This window comes from Cygnus atratus, chromosome 2 (genome assembly GCF_013377495.2).
Source record: "Cygnus atratus isolate AKBS03 ecotype Queensland, Australia chromosome 2, CAtr_DNAZoo_HiC_assembly, whole genome shotgun sequence".
Taxonomy (NCBI): domain Eukaryota; kingdom Metazoa; phylum Chordata; class Aves; order Anseriformes; family Anatidae; genus Cygnus; species Cygnus atratus.
The window spans coordinates 142,339,412-142,361,626 of NC_066363.1; the positions used below are offsets into that span (position 1 = coordinate 142,339,412).

The window sequence follows — 22,215 nt, forward strand, 5'->3', positions numbered from 1 at the left end:
CTCAGAAAATTAGAGAAGTAATGACTGCGATTAGCTAGCAAAAAAACCTAAAAAGCTGTATTCACATCATATTTGCAAATAACTTTTCTATCACATTATGATTACACTATGCATCAGGATAGATACATTTATTTAGCATACCATGTCAGTGGCACACTGCAACCTTATTTTTGTCTTTTATGCCAATATTGAAAACCTGGGAAGGGAACCAACTACCTACCTATTATGTGCCATACAAAATGCACCTTCTATTAGAAGGTGAGAAAGGGACTAAGAAATAGCAGTGTAAAAGCATCAGATTAAAACAGCATCTCGTTACAGACCCTGGAATTTTAGCCACAAAAATGTTCTAAGCATCTGCTGTCCCTCTGCCTCCACTCAAGCAATGGGCAGCACACAAGGGGGGGGGGGTTGGGCGGAGATCATGCATATACATGTCTACTTCTAGCAAAAGAAACCCACTCCTTCTGGTACATGAAATAAGGCACTGAAAAATACAAAGCAACATCTTTAAATTAGTTCTTTGCACTTTTGCACGTATATGCAACACAGAAAGAGCACATTTGCACGTACAAGCATGACACAGCCTCATTTTTTGATAATACTGTATTTAAGACAATTTCAAATCCTTCATATTTTTCCAGGTGTATTTAAAATCAGATGGGCGTTTAGAACATGTCCAAAAGTAGGCAAGATAAATTGGATTTGGGTAAGTACCACTTAATAAGCAAGAGCAAAAAAGACCAGATGACAAACCGATAGCCTGCTTGCCTTTTGTGCCTACTTGAATTCACATTAGAGATTACAGTTGCCCTACAAGAAGGCACAAGGGCAATCATGAAACCTGCAATGGAAAAGATGCAAATTAGATTTTTAATGACCAGAAGCATTCAGGTTCACCCTCTAGATTCAGTTGCATCACAATACTCCTTCAATTATTTGACTAATTTAGAACACATTCAGGAGGAGAGGATGAAAATTAAAAACAAACAAACAAACAAAAGCTACCCCAAACCCAAACACTAGGAACAAAGCCTCTTGGCATCCTCATCTTTTACTCAATTTCTTAAAGGTTTTACTGAAAGGCAGTATTTTCTGCAATAGAAGTGTTCCACTGTAACTAACAAGTTGTATGACTACTGTGTCTAGGAAAAAGAAACTTACATCAGAGAAAGAAAAAGCATCGGCCCTGGAATAGTGATTTACAGGGCTGTACTACATAACATTACAGAGGACCATGCTTTTGTCAGCCTTCAAGTGAATCATGACAATAAGCTTCAAATAGTTCTGGATGCAATTCTGTTTTTAAAAACTATTGGCTATCAGCCATTTAATCCTCTAAAGCCCACGTTAGGTTATCAGCACTGAGGAAGAATGTCAGGACTCAATATATCTAGAAAAAAAAAATTAAAAAATCTAAATCACAAAGCCTCCCCTCAGAAGTCAAGAAAGGAAATGCTCTTAGAATATTCTTCATTTGCTGTTCAGCAATTTAAATTTAGGAATTTATTAGAAGAGCCTCTAACCTTAGTCTGACAATGAATTGAATTGCCTTGTTTGAAGTTGAATCAAAACCCGTCCCCAAAGCCTTTCGGTATCAGCTTTGCCTTCTGCCTCGCTGTTTCTCTGTGCACCAAGTGATCAACAGGGACTAACAGCGATTCCCTGCTTCAGAAGTATGAGGGGATGCTGAGATACTACAGTCAGATGTACTCACTGGAATTAGGTTTAAATGGAAACAAACAAACAAACAAACAAACAAAACAGTTCCTTTAAGAAAGAACTATAAAATAAAAGCTTTAAAATTCCCTCTACTCTTCCTGACACCTCCCCACGCAGGCTCCGCTTAAGTGAGCATATGCCAGCTCATACAGTCACGCAGTGAAACTTTACATACGTTCTTCAGCATGCCTGTAAGATTTAAATTCCGTAAGTTTTATGAAGAAGTTGCATTGTTACCAACAGTCTCCGTAATGTAAAAATAAACAATATTAAATAAGAAATTTAAAATAAGAATAATTTTTTCCAAGGAGTAGAGCAGGAATGAGAAGAGATAAGACAACAAAAAAAAGTGAAAAAAAAATCAGCCATGAGTTATATTGCGATTCTCCCCCTGCTCTGCTCTTGTGAGACCCCACCTGGCGTGCTGTGCTCAGCTCTGGGGCCCCCAGCACAAAAAGGACATGGGCCTGTTGGAGTCAGTCCAGAGGAGGCCATGAAGATGATCAAGGGGCTGGAGCACCTCTCTTATGAAGACAGGCTGAGGGAGTTGGGGCTGTTCAGCCTGGAGAAGGCTCCAGGTAGACCTTGCAGCGGCCTTCCAGTACCTAAAGGGGGCTAGAGGAAAGCTGGGGAGGGACTCTTTGTCAGGGAGTGGAGTGACAAGAGAAGGGGGATTAGATATTAGGAGGAAATTCTTTACTCAGAGGGTGGTGAGGCACTGGCACAGGCTGCCCAGAGCAGCTGTGGATGCCCCATCCCTGGAGGTGCTCAAGGCCAGGCTGGATGGGGCTTTGGGCAGCCTGGTCTGGTGGGAGGTGTCCCTGCCCATGGCACGGGGGTTGGAGCTGGGTGGGCTTTAAGGTGCCTTCCAAACCAAACCATTCTGTGATCCTATGATTAATGGTGCCATTAAGAGTTACTGTTGCTACAATATCTCAATTCCATTATATTGATATAAAAAGAAAGTCTTCTTTGCAGGAAGAGCTGACAGTCAAGAAAACAACTCCAAATATTTGCCTGCTATGGGAGAAAACTCTGAATTATTTTCCAGCTCAATTCCAGTATTACTTTTTAAGTTGTGTGATGTTTGTAAAGTCAGATGCAAAAACAAAAAGCCAACAAAAACAAACAAACAAACCTCCCCAAGCCCAATAATTCTGTCACTGCACTAGCCATTAGGTCTTTAAATCAAAGCATCAATACTGGCTTACTGAGTGAAAGTCTGCTAGCTGGAACAGATGAGTGTTAACGCTAGAAATACATTTCTAGCTGAGTTAGGGTAACAACTTTCTCAACTTGATATAAATAACATCTGAATACTCATTCATCAACTTACGAAATCTGCTCATGTTCCTCACTTTTCTTTTTCAATTTATGTTTGATTTTGAGCAAGTGACAGTCTTATCTGTACCTCCTGCATTCAGGGATGACATCTTTCTAAACACTTCAGTTGCAGGGATAATTTGTCATCTGAGGGTAACTGCAACACGCCTCCAAACAAAAACCGAAGTTGCAACAGAAATAGCAATCAGAACTATAAATAATTACTTGTTAAAAGAGCCCACGCGTTCTTTGGGTTAGGATTTAGGATAAGCGTGCTAACACGGTGAATCTTCTGTTAAAGAGAATACTGAAATTCAGTTGAATTGTGGCCTTTGCTAACTTGTAAGCTACACTTGGCTGTAACGATATTTATGATATACATTTGACTAATATATGGGCAGGCACATTTGTAATGAGAGACCTTGTTGATGTTTCTGAACATGAGTTCCTCTTTGTACATATGCAGATACATATCCTCTGCAAAACAGCACTTCGCTGCATATTAGGACAAAAGACGGTGGCAATTTATTTGACAGTCTGCTATAACTAAAACCTGCAATAGTACATTAACAAAATGCCATTTTCTTGAAGACTTCAAGGGACCCTCCAGTCCAAGGGATTTCTAGCTGCAAGAATGTCTATTTAAAGGTATTACACATCGAAATGCAAGTCGTTGCCTGTTGTAAAATCCTTTACCTGGTTTTATGTGCTAAGAATGAAATGCACAGATGCAGTTCCCTCCTAATAACGGGATGTGTTGGGTTTATACGTGCAGGTGTTGGCAGCAGGAGGGGTGGTCTCTGTGAGAAGAGGCCAGGGGCTGCCCCATGTCAGGGACAGCGGGTTCCAGCTGCCTCTGTAACAGACCCCCACAGGACACAGCTGAGCCCATCACCCAGGCTGGTGGCACCTCTGGGAAAACATACTTAGGAAGTGGTAAAAAGTGTTGCACAGCAGCAGTGAGAGAGGAGTGAGAACATCGTGAAACAGCCCTGCAGGTCAGTGAGGAAGGGAGAGGAAGTGCTCCAGGCACCAGAGCACAGATGCCCACGCAGCCCGTGGAGGAGACCATGGTGAAGCAGGCTCTCCCCCTGCGGCCCATGAAGCCCATCAACCGATGAGCTTTTCCACCTTACTTTCTCCCCCTGGCCTGCTGAGAAGTGAGAGGGTAGTGCAGTGGGCACATGGCAGGCAGACAAGGTTAGCCAACCACATGGAAAAAAGCAGGAAAAATGACATTGTGACAAGGCACCGATCACAGGAGGCTTTCCCTGATAAGCTTCTTTCTTTTGGATGTTCCTGCTGGGAATCCAGATGATTTCCAAAGATTTGGAAGAAGTCACAGATTATTTTATCTCAATGAGAGTCTGCCAAACACACAAACTGCTTGTACATTCTCTGAAAAGTGAAGGAGCTATTTTGCAGCTCCAGTTCTCAGCCTATCATATTCTGGAAACCTGTATTTCCCAGCAACTCTACAACCACCATTTCAGGATTTCTCTCAGTTTAGCCTTGACCTTGTCTTTCTTCCCCTAGAACCCTGCACAGAACAAGCCACGTTCTCTTAAAAACCAGGCAGCACCATGTGTTTTCTTTTGTCCCACAGAGTTACGCTCAAACTCCTTGGTAGCATGACAATGGATATTTTCCTTTCCAAATGTGAAAATTAAATACAGCCAACTACAGCAAGGAAGTAAGCTTAGGCCAGGACTCAGAGCAAACTGTTCTGTGGAGTCTAGAGAGAACCACATGAACAGACTCCACAAACTTTAAATAACACAGCAGCATACAGCTACCATGAGCAATTTGATTAACAAGAGGTTAAATATGTTCTCCTCCTCCTAACTAATGTAAAGATACCTTCTATTTCACACTCTCACAATCTACTTAACTTTATGTCAACCAACGTGATTCCAAAAGTCAGAATACAGAAACTGGAAGAGGCTGCCACACCAACGTACATGAATGGAACAGGAACAGCTGTACAAAGGAGGGAAGTACTAATGTGATGCACGCTGTGTTTTCTAGAATTATATTAAACCCACAGCAGATCTCAACTGACTTGTTATATAAAATTAGCTTTTTTTTAAACAACAAAAAAAAATCAAACAGCAGCTCTGAATCAATTAGTGCCAGAACACATCTTAGGATGAGAATGAAGTACCTACATGTTATGACCTTTCTCAGCATAAATTGTTAACCAAATAACTGGTGATGAATGAAATATTGTTATTCAAATTGGCTAACAAGTGTCTACAATTATGGACTTTTTACTTTCCTTTCTGCATAGATGAACATTTAAGAAGCTATATTGATGAGTCAGAAGGATTGAGTCAAAGTCATCACAAAACCAAACAAAACCCTACTTTGTAGTGAAAAACTGTAAGCACACCTTTATTTCTCAACAGGGTACGAGTCATAATTGTCAGAGATACAATCTTACTCTAAATTATACACTCAAAGCTAAGGAGACATTGTGATAGCTGCAAAATCACCACCAGTAAGTCCCTTATTCCTTAATAAACAAGTGCTACAACTGCACATACCAGAAACCTAGTGTCCATACATCCATGTTCCTTCCCCTTCAGAATAAAGAATGGCTTTGCAGTAGAAATTAGCACATCTATGCATCAAAATGCCTCAAAAGAAATAGAAAACAACTTACAACTGTGTAAGAACACCAGTATAAGAACAGAGAACTGTCATGTTTTCCAGGCTTGGTCTAGCTTACACTCTATTTCAAGTTTGCCCAGGGCCACTGGCATCTTTCTGCCTGCAACGAGTGATGCCCAGATCAAGTTATTAGCCTATGCATGCTTTCATTTAGAAAGGGAGAAAGAAGCTGTGCAGTTTAGAATTATATCTACGACAACTGGATTTTCAAATTAGCAGACAGACAAACATCAAACAAAATAGAGGAGGAACAGCTGGCAACTGGAAAAGCAGCGTCTGCTCTCTTCTTCAGCTTGTCACCATATGTCTGCCTTCCCCATCACGGAGTAAGATGCCGTACGACTGCAATACCAACGCAGCGCAGTGCTAGTAAAGCACCGTTAATGAAAGATGTCAGAAACTTCACTTAAACCCCTTCATCCTCCCTGGTAAACACCATTCTTGTTAAATCTACCTCTTTCTGGCAATAGCTTCCCCTCTGATTTTGCATCCAGATCCTCCTCGACCTATTTTCTACTTTATTTTTCTACCCCTACCTTTTCAAACTCAGTTATTTTAAAAAGAAGTTTGTTCTTACCAGAGTCACTGACAAATTCATAACCCTTCCAGACTGATCAACGTAGTAGACGTTATCCTGGGACCAGGAGTCAAGGTGAAGGTAATTATACATGCCAAAAGCACGCATGTGGTCAAGGGTATATTGATCATCACGGAGTTTCACTTCTGCTACAGCTGAGAAAAAAGAACAACAATATTTTTAAATTTATCATTTAATAATTTAAAGTTCAAATTAAGAATTTTAAAATAATTTGTCCATCCTTAGCCCGCAGGCCTGGTTTATTGGAAGAAAAATACATTATGTAGACGTAGTGTAAAATTTCACCATAAATTTGGAAAGCAAGCCATCCACACCGAAGGTCATCACAATCACTCACCGTGATAATGGATCAACTACCACCACTCAAGGTGCCCCATACTGCCTATTCCAACATGCGTTGAGACCTCTCCAATTTGTCAATAACCTTCACAACATGGAAACACGCAAGAAACCACCATGTAAAACTCACTTTTAAGTCTACTTGTAAAGAGGAAAAATCATTCTTGATAAACACGTGGTGTTACAGTAAAGGAAAACAAATCTGCTCTACTGTAACTCAAAGAAAACACTGAACATAAAACCCATCCACCTATGTGAATTTTATAATCTCAAATTCTGAACCACGCTATCAACACTTGCAAAGCAAAAGATTAGAACAGTACAAAGCAGAATTAGTACATGGTCATTACTGAAAAGATATGTTTCTAGCACTTCCACTGAGGTTGAAGAAATCTTCAGAAATCTCCAGGATACCACCACCAAAATTACGGCGTAAGTTTTGTCTGAAGGAGGCTGCAAAGAACGGCTGCTCACTAATAACGATGCCTCCTTCCGGACAGGAATTGTGCTACTTTAAATCATCCTTGAGCAAAATGTTTCCAACTAGAAACCTCCCCGCAGCTGAGAGTAATCTCAGCTGGAATTATCTTTGCAAGACTAACCAAGTTGTTTAAACTAGCTGCAGCTCCTTCCTGCTATCCCAGATACTATAAAGATACTGAACAGCTCTGGTCCCAATGTATCCAAGCGCAGAAAATCTTCAAGTTCTAGCAAAGACGTCAGCAAGCGTCTAGCCCATCCTTCTCAAATAGTCTCAGACAGATTGCAGCTACTCAGCCGCCCCCACAGTCAGCCCGGGATCCTCCGTTTCCCTGCGGGAAGTTTCTCTCACACTGCATAAGCAAAGAAAAGTCCTTCAGAAAGTTAGGAGAAGGAAACTCTGTCAGCCCGATGAGATGGCTTCAAACCCCCAGCATGGGAAGAGCACCTCAAGGCTAACAAAGCGACCTTCTCATCCCAATAGTTATTCTAGTTTCTACTTTTCCAGCTTCCACACTTCCTTCTTTTCTGCTCAGAAACAGACCAAAGAAGTTGCAAGTGTTTCTGGCAATTGTAAATTTACCATTGCTATGGTAAAGTGTTTCTTTACCACAGCAAGGACCATTCACAACTCCATCCAGCAGTCCTCATCTTACACTTTTTACACTACGATTTCTTACACTTTTCTTTAGCATCTATTTAAAACCTCCTGAAGAAGCAGTATTTTTTTCATAGGAAACCATGCAAGATATCCTGCCTGATTAAAAAAAAAATCCAGTCATAGCATATAAAACGTTTGTAAAATGACGTTTCCTAAAATTAGTTTCCTAATCACTGCTGATATTTGCAAACCGACAGCATTAATTCCACTCAGCTCACATCATTATTCACATCCAGCACGCCGGAGAGATTTCGGCACCTCTGCAATTAATAGATTGCTGTTCCACGAAGCACGGCCCTCCGCAAAGAGCCGGAATAGCAAAAAAGGAGCGGGAAGAAAACATACCCGTCATAATGGGGAAGATGTTACCCATTCCGATTTCTACTTTAACTAATTAGAATATTTCACCGTAAATTACACTGTAAAAGAAATTAAAAGGCTGCATTGTGAAAACGCCTTTTAAAGCTGTTTGGACAATCAAGCTTTATCACAGAGATATTTTTCCCAGCACGATGAGTGGTGACGTGAATATTCTGTAAACAATTAAAGACAAAAACTGACCTAACCCAAGACAATTATTTTCGGTGAAGCCAAGTAGGTATCATCTACTTTCTATGTAGGTCCGTTTCCTGATCTTCTGAAATTACAATTCACACGCTGAAGCATGTAAAGCGTTCAGTGCGTTTATCAGAAAAGCTAAAATTGGCTCACTTTGTAAAGAACTTCACAGAAAATGTTTCCCCGCTTCTCCCCTCCACCCCCCTTAGCACATTGCTACGGGCAGAATTTTAACTAAAATATACACAAATGTTGCAAACAGTCCAAACTGGAAGCTTCCTAAACAAATGTATAACTTTCAAAAAAAAATTTGGAACAATGTACCATTGATTAGCTGATGGTAAGTTACAAGCTTTGTAAAAGTTGAAAGAAGATGAAGTTTTCCAGCTGCAGTTCTGACAAGCCCTGAATAAAGGCGTCAGTTAAATGAGATCCAAATCCCTTAAGATGCATTATGTAATTAACTCTTCACAAATACAAGTCAGAAACTATACAACGTGTGATTTTAAACCAGGAAATCAAGCAAGTGTGTACTGTACTGTCACGTAACGCTTCAAATACAGTTATCAAACGCTCACAGCATGTACCCTCTGTATACATCCCTATGCCAAGAAGAAATAATTAGAGCAACTATTCTGCCCTTAATTAATTGAAACTCATTCTGTGATCGAGCGAAATCTGCACACAAATGCCATCTGCTATCACATACCATGTGCTCAGGCAGTTTATAGGAGATGCTATACTAGGATGAAGTTACATTCTTTCCTTTCTATGGCCTTCCAAGTTCAACTTTTCTTGATGGTCCTTGGAAAAAGTGAGGAGAAAGCCAACAGAGCTGAGTGCAAAAGGAAAGAACAAAATGAAGAAACTAAGAATTAAAAAAAAAATAAAATCTGGCAAAATAGAAGCTAATATAAAGGGAAAATAAATATTTCAATCAGATCATCATCTGATTCAGTCACATAGGAAAAAGACAGCCCTAAGGAACTGGATCTAGAACACGGACTAATTCAGTAGCTCCAACCTTTGGGGTTCAATCACCAAGCAGCAGTTTATGACAGCTATTCCCACAGAATGACACACAGTCTTACTCAAGTTTCTGATAGACAAATCTGCACTGCTGAAACCCAAGAACATTGATTCAAACTGTCACACCAGTAATGAGAAAGAATGTACAGAATGTATACGTTAAATCTCAGCTTTCAATATTACTATACAACTGCAGGGAGGTGTGACACTTTGGGCTGGCATGAAGAAAATTACGCCACTTGTCTAGCATTGTATGTTTCCAGCGCAATGCTTAAAAAAAGTAATTTGACTCAAAATACGTCCAAACTAATTAAGCCAAGATTATCATTAATATCTAATTTACCTAAAAGCAGAAGCACTAACACAAAGCAACTCATAAGAATCAGAAGAAGCAAGATGTTCCTAACCTAATGGAATCACCTTATAATTATTCCTCTGCACTGCAAAACATCTCCTCTGAATAAAAAACACTAGCAAGGATTTATTCTTTACCTGAATACTTGAGTCTTGCATCTGTCATCAAACACCATAAAGCAAAATTGGAAAAATAGTGAAGAAAATGTGTGAAATAAAAAATCCACACTGTTCATTGTCCAATATATCACAATGACTTTAAAATACTGGAAAATATGTAAAATAATTATACTAACATATTCTTTGGGGGCATCAAATGCTACATGCTTCCATGTCATTCTTTGTTTTGCAGTGCCACCCAGTGGAAGCAATTTAGTATTTCATATATGCTTTGCACTAGTGGAAAATATTCCATTAATTTATTTTCTAGTATCAGCGGTCAGCACGCAGAGACCTTTCTAACCAAGCATCAGTTATTTTTCTTTTAAGATTAACAAATCTGTTTTTATTGTTAATGGCAGCATCATTGTGTGGTTGCTGAGTAAAAGGCTTGCTTTGTCTACTGCAGTAAATACTAATAGTCAGAACACACACGTTTACTGTTTAACACGCACACAGCTTGCTGAAAACACGCATGCTTTCATTATAGGCATCACGTCAGGAGGTATTTTTGTCAGATCAAATTACTTACACAGGTATGAAATGTACGTGCTCTATTGCACACTCAAGTGAACATAAAAACCGAAGAAGCTGCAAAAACTAGCAAGGCAAATGTCAAAGTGTCGCTTTGGCAACACCTTGATTTATAAGCTGACTTGTGCCCGTTGTGAGGACCATTTTCATTAACAGCAGTTGTACAGCAGAAAAAAAAAAATAACGTACAGGTGAGTTCTTTCTCAACAAGTTGAAGTACAATGTAAGAACAGTTACACGTCCCTGAGATCTAAACCTAGATTTCTGATCTATAGTTGTCAAAAGCCTGGAAAAGCCATGCCTCACACTTTCTTAATATTTCCGAAACATAACTTAAAAGATGCTTTTCTTTCTACATGTAATTTTTCAGTTTTCTAGTATACTGCAAAAGGAAATCTCTATAAAAGTTTTAAACCTCTCAGTGTCCTTGGCTCCATAAGAAGACAAAAATGCATTTGTCCTTGTGGCATTACGAAGGGGCAGGTACTTTCCAGTGAAATACAGTGAATGGGGAACTACTTTTCACTGAAGCACAGAACTTCTAGTCTAAGCAGACTGCAAGCAGGGCAGTACCTTATTAACACCTTTTCTGAAGAGTGAAAAAGAAGGCCATTACAGAACTCAGTGCAAGGGTAGCACCTGAATAAAAGTTATGGACACAAACTAAGGAGAATAAGGAGAAAAATATACAAAATTTAGGATGAAGAGTTGGGCATTAAAGGCATACCGCTGTGTGACTCATTCCTACTTGAAACATATTACCAGGGTGAGGTGAGAAGAGAACAGCCAGTGAAAGTTGAGATGAACTAGGCCAGAAGGGGTGGCCGGTAAGGAAGACAAAGAACAAACTAATCACAGTATTTAAAAGGGAGAATCGTGTAACAGAATGTCACCATTCTTTCCCACTGTTAGCATATATTTAAGAAATTCACTTTGAAATTGCCCTCTCCCATTAGATCCAATAAATAAACAGGGCTTTCACATTTCTTTCAGCTTCAGCTGCACACCTGACCAGCACATTCATGGCAACCAGAGCCCGACAGTATTCACTGCTAGTCTGCCTGCAACTCACTTTGACACGATGGTCAGACACTGAGGTTTGCTGTAGCCATGAGCACGACAACACTATAAGGTGCCCAGCCATACCACATGCTGCTGGCCACCTGTTCCAAGAGTACAAGTCTGCATCGATTCCATGCAGCAAGTTTTCTTCTCATTTGATTGTAAAGGTGGCAGTGAAATTCATAAAAATGGATCAACTTAAAAACAACAAATGTGCCATGCTTTTTATGAGCAAAGAAATAAAAAAAAATACTTCCTTTAATGAGCAAAGAAGGTAACGTTTAATGCTCAAGTTTGTCATAACATTGCACATATGTCAGCTACAGCAGGGGTAATTCAGTTCTGCTTAAGAACAAGACCTATTTATTGCCACATATTCCAAGTACTCCAAAACCTACGTGCTCATCTCACTGCCACGAAATTTGGGATGCCACACAGGCAGAACTCCAAATCCCTGGTCATTTGAGGCAAGCTGAAGCAGTTTCCTGGAAAACAAAGACAAAATTCAGCATCCATTTTTCCATTAATCTTCCAGATTCTACCGCCACATTTTTGCGCACAGTTGTAAATAAAATCATAAATTAGTCATGCTGACAGCGTTCTTAATTATTTGACATTTTCTTCAGCTATTATCTTTTATTATTCACTCCCAATTCGAGGAAATAAAAGCAAACTCCCTGGCCCTCTCACACAACGTTAATTTGTGTGTTAGTTTCCTGTGCAGTGATTCGAAAAAGCCAGGGCCTACAGGCCACCCGTGGTCTCTACAACTCAACCCATTACTTCTGCCCAACATGCAAGCCCAGTTACAGGACGATGCCCTCAGTGTAACACAAATGGAGGCCACAGAGAGCAGGAAATACAAAGTTCAGGTACAGGCCACCTCTGTAGTATAAGGAAACTGCCTTGAAATAAGCAGAAAAAAACAACAGGGAGAAAGAGCCAGCTGCATGGCCCAAGGACAGGCTGAAAGAGATTAACAAAGCATCTAGAACGCAGACATAGGGCCTGGATTGGTTTAGATTTCAGATTACTAATTAAAAGGGGGAGGAAAAAAAAAAGGAAAAAGGGTTTCTACTCTCCAGTACACTGATAGCTATATATATGTGCACACAACAGAATGTATTATTAATGATTAATGACAGCAATTTAGTATTAATGATTTAGTAGGATAGCCAAATAAGTTGGACTGAAAATGAGTCAGGGTATTTGTGCTGTGGGAAGCAGAAAAAGAAAAGAACACGGACACACCGACTTCTGTCACACAGGTTACTGCAACTATTATGGAAAATATCTCAGTGAAGAGATCCATTAGGAACTCCCATCGGTCAAATATTCTAATCAAATTCTGTAATCCTCATCTGTTTAGAAGAGGTATGCAGTAGACTTATCTGAGAACCACAAAGCTTGCTTGACCTTTTTACTGACAGAACATCATAGTAAGGATAAAGCTGCATATAATTAAAATGGACAAGTTAATTCCTACATGAAACACCTCACTTGTTCAAAAAGAACATTCATATCTTAGCGAGACAGTCCAAAAATATCTTAAAAACCAGCTTTGCAAAACTTTAATCTCAAAACCAAGACAGAAAACTAAGAAGCTGTACTTACGTTACATGAGTTGTTGCTACTTTTGACAGAGCTGTAGCACGCTCCTAACACACACACACTGTCTTACATTTGGATGGTGTTTTAAAAGATAGCACCTACAACTTACAGTAAAGTCTTAGAGTGGAAATGTTAAGCTACATAATAAAAATGGCACTCTCATTAAGTTTTCCAGTCCTGTCATAGGTCTACATATAGTATTGCCTAACTTTCATTCACTCATCCTTTGATACACAATTCATATACAACACATCTTTTGCCCTGCTATTAATATAATGTACTCAACACAAAAGTAAAAGTAGAATTGCCTAATAACGGATAACTCAGAAGACAGGTATATTGTCTGGTACATATATAGACACAGATCAGCTTGCCCAAATACTATAATTGCTGTCTGGTCTTATTAAAAAAAAAAAAAAAAAAGAGAGAGAGAGAAAAAAAGCAGCTACTTTACCTAGCTTACAACAGACCCAAATTTCACACATCAATAAAGCTAGAATGCTGAGATTTCAGGGGGCACGGGTATGGATGTGGACCCAGAACCCACATGGCTCTGTGTTAATGTTCTGCTCAGTGACTTCAGAACTCAGGTAATTAACCCACTAACAGAGCAGCACCTCAAACGCTGATATCACTTAATAGAAAAAACAGAGCATGGAGTGAACAGCCTGAACATCCACCTGTGAACAAGCAAAGAAAAATAGCAGTTTGCTGGAGATTGTGTAAGACTATGCTAATTGAATCACAGAATGTTAGGGATTGGAAGGGACCTTGAAGGACCATCCAGTCCAAATCCCCTGCCAGAGCAGGAACACCTGGATCAGGTCACACAGGAACACATCCAGGTGGGTTTTGAATGTCTCCAGAGAAGGAGAATCCACAGCGCCCCTGGGCAGCCTGTTCCAGTACTCTGTCACCCTCACTGTGAAAAGGTTTCTTCTCACATTTAAGCAGAACCTTCTGATGTTTCATCTTATATATAGGTTCAGCTATGTTGCACCCATTGCCCCTTGTCCTGTCATTGGATGTCACTGAAAAGAGCCTGGCTCTGTTCTCCTAGCAGTCACCCTTTACGTATTTATAAATGTTAATAAGGTCACCCCTCAGTCTCCTCCTCCCCAAACTAAAAGACCCAGCTCCCTCAACCTCTCCCCGTGAGGGAGATGCTCCACTCCCTTAACTTCCCTCGTGCCCCTGCGCTGGGCTCTCTCCAGCAGCTCCCTGTCCTTCTTGAACCAGAACCGGACGCAATACCCCAGATCTCCCCGACTCACACCGCCCCGAGCCGTCTCACCCACCACCGGCCCTCCCCACAGCCCCCAGTGGGCTTGGGAGGCTCCGTGTCCGCCAAGCGAGCGGGACCAGGGCCGCCGCCATGCCGGGACCCTGTCACAGTGCGGAGGGGAGGGGAGTGGAGGGAAGGGGAGGGGAGGAGATGCCCGCCTGCAGCGCTGCCGCTCACCGTCGGCCAGCCCGAGGCGGTAGCAGGCCAGCGGCTCCAGGGACAGCTTGTAGCCCTCGAAGCGGGGCTCCAGCAGCAGCCGCTTGGCGCGCAGCGAGCAGCTGGCGGCGGCCGCCATGTCGGGGCTGCGCGGATCCCTCAGCACCGCCCGCCAACGCCGCCGCCGCCGCGGGGCACGCTGGGAGCTGTAGTTCCGCCCCAAAAGCCGCCGCCGGGAAGAGCCCTCAGTCCTAGAGCACGCTGGGAGCTGTGGGCGCCCAGCCCGGCGCGGTCGCACCAACTACATTTCCCGGCGGGCATTGCGAGGAGGGAGCGGGTTGTGAGCGCCCGGCTCGGCACGGCCCGGGGAGGTGGGGTGGGGGGGATGTGGTAGGGCCGAGGGGGAGCTGGGGGGCGCGGGGCGAGCGGTGGCAGGGGGAGGGTGTGGAGCCACGCAACGGCCTGGTGGGAAGGGACCTGAACCCTAATTCCAGCCCTGCCATGGGCAGGGACGCCTCCTGCCAGCCCAGGGTGCCCCCAGCCCCATCCAGCCTGGCCTTGGGCACCTCAGGGATGGGGCGCCCACAGCTTCTCTGGTGTCTTCTCTCAGCCCTGTTCCTGTCGGCAGCCTCGTAACTTTCATCTTCCCCTCGTAGGTCAGCTTTGCAAGATGAATAAGGACGCCCAGATGAGAGCCACCATTAACCAGAAGCTGATAGAAACAGGGGAGCGGGAGCGGTAAGTGGGCGTTGGGCGCTGCTGCCAGGCTTCAAGCGCTGCCAAGCGTGAGTGGTGCCTCGGTCAGGACACCAAGAAAATGCCAAATTTTTAAATGGCTCAATGTGAAGGTCTTATCTAGTATGTAAAGCTATATAAAAACATTATCATCTGAATGCTTTTCTAATTTTACCCTTCAAATAAAGGATGGGGTGGTTGGCCTGAGAACTCCAAAGCTTCTTTGTCTGGTAGGTTGTGTTGGAGAACTCTTGGCTCGTGCACAACTTGTTAACATACAATTTTTTGCAGTAAAATCTCTTTATTTCCTGATAAAGACAATGGGACAACCCTTTCTTTTCTGCTTGTGGAGTTTTCTTCCGTGTTCCTAGGTCTTCCTTTGCCAGGGAAAGAAATATATAGTAGAATAAAACAGCACCCGTAGAAGTCATTGTAGAGAGCCCAATAAAGGCCAACAAGTAAACTACGCAATGTATTGTGGCAGCTGGTTTTCAGTCTCTTGTTGTCTCCTCACGCTGTTCTGTTTCCATGGTATTCATGCAACATCAGCATGCTTTTAATGTTCCACACCTCACTTCAGTGTAGGTATAACACCATACCCCGAAAGCTCAATTTCCTTCATTGTCTAGGTCTGTATAAGAAGGAGCCTTTTTCCTAGGTCATTCATTACACAGCCGTGTACCTACCGTAATCTCGTGTAGACTGACACGGTGCCTGTGCTCTCCTTCCCACCTGGCTGTGACCAGCCCCTTTCTTGAGATGGTGCTAGGACCAATTTTGTTCTAGGGAAAGAGTAAGCGGAGTTTTGATGGAATGTCAGAAGCTGTATTGTCAACAAACTTGACCAGAGACAATGCAGTCAGATTTCTTAAGAAATACCCAAAAGCAGTGAATTTCACCTGTATTGTTATTTTGCTTTTTCTTAGCAGTTTGTATTCCCTCTACACAATTCATGGAGTAAAAAGGATTTGAAGTACCAAGTTCAGCTTCTTGCTGCAGTCCATTTATTCAGGAAAAAAAGAGTTTTGCTAGGGTAGTTTAGAATGGTACAAGAAAAGCCAGCTTGCTAGTTGATGAAATAAAAGGTGAAGATATTACTTTTATTTTCACTTCTGTTTTTCATTAATAACCTTCACTTGTTTAGTTTCCCTTCAGTATTCTCTTTCAATATACGTAGTAAGTGTATCATTGTTTCTTACTCATATAGTTCCTAGCCACACTTAGGAAGCAGTACAGTGCTTGTTTTAGTTTAATTGATAAAATTAAGTAGAAAAGATTCCTTATATATAACAAGTAGATTTCTGTTGTTTAATTGGTCAGGTTTCTCAGTTCCAATTTGAATTTGAAATGCCAAAACATTTTTCTCAAATAAAAGAAGCAGAGGCTACTTCTGCAATTGCATTATATACATTGAAATTTCTTTTATTCTTACTATGCTACTACAAGATGTAAGATTCCTTCACCCAAAACAAAGTAAAGCATAACTGGGGAGACAGCTGAAGCCAAAAGTAGCACCAAAATCTTGTTTCAGAAAGGAGGGGAGAAGGCTTTATTTATGTTGAAAGCCTTGTTTAAACTAAATATTCCAGCTTTGAATGTCGGCATACATTTGCAACAGAGTAGTCTCAGGTAGTTCACGTGATTCATGGGCTTCTACCTCTTTTCTGTGGCTGCAGCATCAGTGCTACCTTAAGAAAGACTGAATTAGCTTCTGAGCCAACTCCTTCACATAGTCCAAACATTGTACACTGAAATTGGTACTCAATCAGGATGGGATTCACATGCCATTCAGCCATTTCTGCTGCTGGTCTGGAAATTCTGCTATGAGGAGTAACTGTGGGCTTGCCTTTCATGCTGAAGCATATTTGAGCTTGCTGGGGATGTTTGCTGTTCCTAATAAGTTTGTTTATTGTCTTAATAGCCTTAAAGATTTGCTGAGAGCCAAGTTAATTGAATGTGGCTGGAAGGATCAGTTGAAGGCACATTGCAAAGGTAATTGGTGGTCAAATAAATAATCCTTTGTAGTCAACTGAGGTTGTGGCCAAATAAAGGTCCCATATGAAAACTTGTACTGTCTAACAGTCAATTTAAATTGTATTTAGGGAAGCAAAAATGTCCCTGGCAGTTGTTTTCATGTGCAAGAAAGCATCTTTGCCAAAAAAAAAAAAAATCTTGAAACTTCTCTGATCTGAAACTCAGTAAGCTCCTGAGAAAAGTATTGGGATTGGTTCTTTAAATATTCATGACCATACGGTTTTTTGTTTTGAGAAAGATGAATTCTTACACAACTTAATATAGAAGAATTGTGTCACTTGCATACAGGAGAGAAGCATGCATTTTTACTACTTTTGAATACAGTTCATGAAAATAAGATCACCTGCCTAATTGAGAGAAAACAAGCTGATGAACTTCTACATACCCACGTTTTTAGTGTTGAATTAACTATCATTACTACAATTTACTGACTTGTATGAAACTGTTATTTTATAAATAGTATTTCAGCCTCCAGAAGTATTACTACATGATCAAATTTGCTCAGTGTAAATAACATATCCTTTGAGCTTTTATTTTAATTCTGATTTGGTCTATCAATCAAAGTTTTTATGGGGCTGTGGATGACATTGTTTTCATAGATGAATTTGCAGAGAAGGCTGAAATGACTGTCTGCCTGATGCCACTGCCAGAGATTACCCATTTCAATAGTACAGTTAATAAAGGGAATGTCTAGCTGCCTTTTCGACTATACACTTTATAATTTGCTGTAGTAAAGTTATTTGGAATTGTTGAATTTACATTTGTATTTTGAACTGTAACTGCAGCTGCTGAGAAGGCAAACATAAGTTCAGTTGTCCTCACTAAGGGCATAATAACCTCCAATAGAAAAGACAGAGGGCTGTTTGTTTGTTTGTTTGTTTTGGTAACTTGATCTAGATCATGGAATGGTTTGGGTTGGAAGGGACCTTAAAGACAATCCAGTTCCAACCCTCCTGCCACAGGCAGGGGAACCTCCCACCAGACCAGGTTGCTCAAAGTCCCGTCCAACCTGGCCTGGAATACTTTCAGGGAGGGGGCATCCATAGCCTCTCACCCTTGTGGATAAGGGCCAATAATTAAGCAATCCAAGATAAATTTCTACAGGAATTTAACCCCAAAAATTAGTTGACAAATAGTTCATGCGTTGTCAATTCAGAAAACATATTTGGTACCTTGGAGACTAGGACTCCCCAATTCTTATATGTACTGACATACAGTTGAAACATATGTTTAAACAAAATAAGTTGGGTTTATGCTTCTGAACTGAGGCTTTTCAGCATTGACTTTTGCATTTTTTCAGTAGCCTTGTAGGCAGTATAAGGCAATTTGTTAAAATGCAGGTAAGTATATGGGATATCTTAAGCACCACTTTTATTTTGCGGTAGATTTATACCTTTCAAACTTGCTTTTTTACTGTGCTGGAGTTTATAGAGCTATGTTGCTTAATCTACTTAGGAAGAGTTGTGTTTAGTGCCTCTGTGCAGTAAAAATCTTTTTCCAGTTGCATCTCTTTCTCGCTATTATGTAAATAATGATTTTGAAGAGATGTTTAGGCTAGCTTGCAAACCACAAAATGCTCCATTAATATGCACATCATCTGGTAATGCTCAGATAAACTTAAACTTTCTAATATTTGATTTTAAACTATGAGCTGACTGAGATACATCAGTAGTAGTAAGTTTCCATCCTGAAGCCTATGGCACGAATTGGAGACTAAATTCACTGAGCAATGCAGTAGGTAGTGCATCTAGGTCAGAATCTGTAGGCTTCTCCTATGCCTGCAGGTTTTGTATCTTAATCATTGACAGAGGTTTTGTCTTCTACCGAAAGAATTAAGACTTCAAATGTCTGTCTTGGTCTTCCCCAGATGTCATCAAAGAAAAAGGATTAGAGCATGTCACCGTTGACGACCTGGTGGCAGAAATCACTCCCAAAGGTAGAGGTAAGAAAATACAAAAATGGATGTGATAATACATTAATGAACATACCTACCTGTATTGCAAGAATATTTTGAAACTATGAACTTGTCTACGTTGGATGCACGGAAAAATGTTAATATATTGATATTAACTACGAATAAGACATATAAATGGGTATGAGGTAATAGCCACTCAAAATCTGTAAAGAGCTGTGTGTTTACGCTACTTCTGTAGATTATTTAGTCATGAGTCTGTATTCATCTTTATGATTGATTTGATGCTCCCAACAAAACTTTGGGCACGAGGCAGAAATGTTTTAAAATTAATTTCTCTCTTAGATGTAAAATGTGGATTAACAGTTCTAGCATAAAGGAAAGTAGGGAGAGCAGAGGACAGAGCATATAAATATAGCACAAATGGAACCTTGTAAAGAAACAAGGCAGTCTTCTTTCATGGAATCATCGAACGGCCTAGGGTGGAAGTGACTTGAAAGATCATCTAGTTCCAACCCCCTGCCACCTTCAACTAGATCAGGTTTCCCAAAACCCCATCCATCTTGACCTTGAACACCCCCAGAGATGGGGGATCCACAACTTCATAAGGCAACCTGTTCCAGTGCCTCACCACCCTCTAAGTAAAGAATTTCCTCCTAATGTCTAATTTAAATCTCCCCTCTTTTAGTTAAAAGCCACTCCCCCTTGTGCTATCCCTGTCTGCCTATGTAAATGTAAGTCACTCTTTGTCTTCTCTATAAGTCCACTTTAAGTTCTGAAAGGCTGCAATGAGAACTCTCAATGAGTTCTTCTCCCAATCTGTGCTCACGTCTGGGATTGCCCTGAGCCAGGTGCAGCACCTTGCACTTGGCCTTGTTGAACCTCATTGGTCTCTCACGGGCCCAATTCTCAAGTTTGCCCAGGTCCCTTTGGATGGCATCCCTTCCTTCTGGTGGATCAGTTGCACCACTCAGCTTGGTGTCATCTGCAAATTTGCTGAGGGTGCACTCAATCCCACTGTCTATGTCATTGATAAAGATATCAATACTGGTCCCAGGACAGACCCCTGAGGGACACCAGCTAACAGCAAATAGTCATCGTCAGCCTCCACTGGGACGTAGATCCAGGAAACATGTTTGTTTATATAGTTTTTCTTGGACTCTCTAATAAGCTTTGGTGTTAATGGGTGAAACTTCATTCGGTCTTAAAAAGTAGATATTCAAAATAATGTGCTTAATACCTTCACTCAGTCGTCATGGCTGAGATCTTTGCTCTTAAATTTGTGAATGAAAGGAGTACCCAGGATGATCAAAGCAGTTTCTGGTAATTATATCCTTTTTACTGTTGAATAATCATTTTCCTCAAATTCTCCGATTTTCTGGACTAAGGTCATGCAGAAACCTGCTTGGTATTAGCATATTTTCCCTTTTGTCTTTTTCACTTCTTGCTTTATGTGTTTCAGCCTTGGTACCAGACAGTGTGAAGAAAGAACTCTTACAAAGAATAAGAACCTTCCTCGCCCAGCATGCCAACCTTTAACTTCAGCAGTCGTCTTGGATACAGTATTTGTTTCTGCATTATGTTGGTTGTGTCAGGATTGGAACGCAGTTTCCATGCTTAATGATTGAAATTCATTTTTTTGTGTGTGTGATGAGTTGAAATTTCCTTGCACTGCATCAATTTCTTGGTGTTATTTTAATAAAAAAAAAAAAATGTGGACTTGTGGTTCTATGGCTCTTTATCAATATACTGTAACATGGCATCATCTATTTCAATTTTTTTTGGTTTTCAATAATCCAATTCTATACGGTTGTGTAGAGCTGTTCAGATTCTCCTCACACACACACACACACACAACAAAACCACAACAAAACAAAAAAAAAAAAAACACCAACAAGTGTGTTAACTAGAAATGCAGAAGGGGAAAGAATTTGGTGGAAGATGGGATATGACATACTACTGAGCATAGTCTTCCTCATTTTCCCTAAGTACCCTGATAGCCTGAAGAAATTAAAAGCCTGTATGAAGCTACTGGTGCCCTTCCTCCGTAGTGCTTTGTTGCTGGGGAGCGAGTGGTTAGAAGTCTCCAACTTGGGTTGCAAATCCTCAGTAACTGGTCAAAGGTTGAATTATTCAAACAAAGGCAACTGTATCTTTCATCAGTAATTCTTCTCCCATTTACTTGAATTAGAAAGAGTCACTATTCTGATCAACAAAAATGTCTTTTCTAGCTTTGCCCACATCACTGGTAACTGAATTTTGTGGATGTTTGGGCCTTTTGAAATTTAAGTGCGATACAATAATATGGCAACATAAGTCTCAAGATGATAGATTTTAAACTATTGTATCTGCAACTGCAGCATCAGCCAAGTCTATAAATAATGGAAAGAATAATGAATAGAGGATCTGGAAAGTGGCTTTGAAGTGAGAATGTTTAGTTCTAGGGAACCTCAACGTGAGGTAAGTGTCTTAATAGGTTATGAATTGTAGAAAAGCATAAGCAGAAACAGCGATTGCATGCTACTGGCTTGGCTACGATGGAAAATGAATTGACTGATCCTAAATCTTGATACTCCGGATTAGAATACTCAGAAAGCTGTCACACAGCGCTGTTACTTAGATATGCAGTTGCTTAGACGAGTGTGCTTCTTGCAGCGGGGTTTTGGCCTCGCTTTCCGAGTGATTGGCGAGGAGAGGTTGCAGGAGAAGCCCAGGAGGTGGCACCCGCGTCCCCAGTTTGGGCTCTGTCAATGCCGGAGTGTGAGCGTTCAGTGAAATTACCTGCTCCAGCTACCAACCGGTGAACAGGAGAGCAGCATCGACCAGTAACTGCAGGTTAAGTATGGCGCTAGACGCAAATCAGTATGGGCTAGGCGATACTGATGCTCAGTGAGACAAGGATCTATCTGACCACAAACACCTTTTCTCCATACGAAACCACGTTCCTGCCAAGACTGGAGTGTGGCGTGAGCCAAGATCAGGGATCTGCT

General features: G+C 41.1%; 2 protein-coding genes across 4 annotated transcripts in view; one reads left to right on the forward strand and one right to left on the reverse strand.

Moving 5' to 3' along the window:
* Nucleotides 1–14,749, reverse strand: part of NUDCD1 (NudC domain containing 1) — a 36,946-nt gene extending 22,197 nt beyond the window's left edge. The window contains exons 1-2 of one of the 3 annotated variants that reach the window (XM_035546316.2): nucleotides 14,566–14,749; nucleotides 6,296–6,450 (exon numbers count right to left, since the gene is read on the reverse strand). In XM_035546316.2, coding sequence (XP_035402209.1) covers nucleotides 6,296–6,450; nucleotides 14,566–14,683 — 273 coding nt within the window. In that variant the 5' untranslated portion in view covers nucleotides 14,684–14,749. Of the gene's footprint in view, nucleotides 1–6,295; nucleotides 6,451–11,890; nucleotides 11,957–14,401; nucleotides 14,502–14,565 lie in introns of those variants that run through there. The other 2 variants (XM_050708889.1, XM_035546317.2) reach the window with 2 other exon arrangements.
* Nucleotides 14,750–14,777: 28 nt separating this feature from the next.
* Nucleotides 14,778–20,945, forward strand: ENY2 (ENY2 transcription and export complex 2 subunit). The gene is made up of 5 exons (XM_035546306.2): nucleotides 14,778–14,915; nucleotides 15,201–15,282; nucleotides 17,201–17,271; nucleotides 19,181–19,255; nucleotides 20,688–20,945. Exons 2-5 carry the CDS (start codon nucleotides 15,215–15,217, stop codon nucleotides 20,762–20,764), a joined length of 291 nt encoding a protein of 96 aa, XP_035402199.1. The 5' UTR covers nucleotides 14,778–14,915; nucleotides 15,201–15,214; the 3' UTR covers nucleotides 20,765–20,945.
* The last annotated feature ends 1,270 nt before the right edge of the window (nucleotides 20,946–22,215 follow it).

Coding starts and splice junctions, on each gene's coding strand:
- ENY2 (XM_035546306.2), top strand. CDS start 15,215: ATGAATAAGGACGCCCAGATGAGAGCCACCATTAACCAGAAGCTGATA. Junction 15,283..17,200: donor GAAACAGGGGAGCGGGAGCG/GTAAGTGGGCGT, acceptor TTGTCTTAATAG/CCTTAAAGATTTGCTGAGAG. Junction 17,272..19,180: donor GTTGAAGGCACATTGCAAAG/GTAATTGGTGGT, acceptor GGTCTTCCCCAG/ATGTCATCAAAGAAAAAGGA.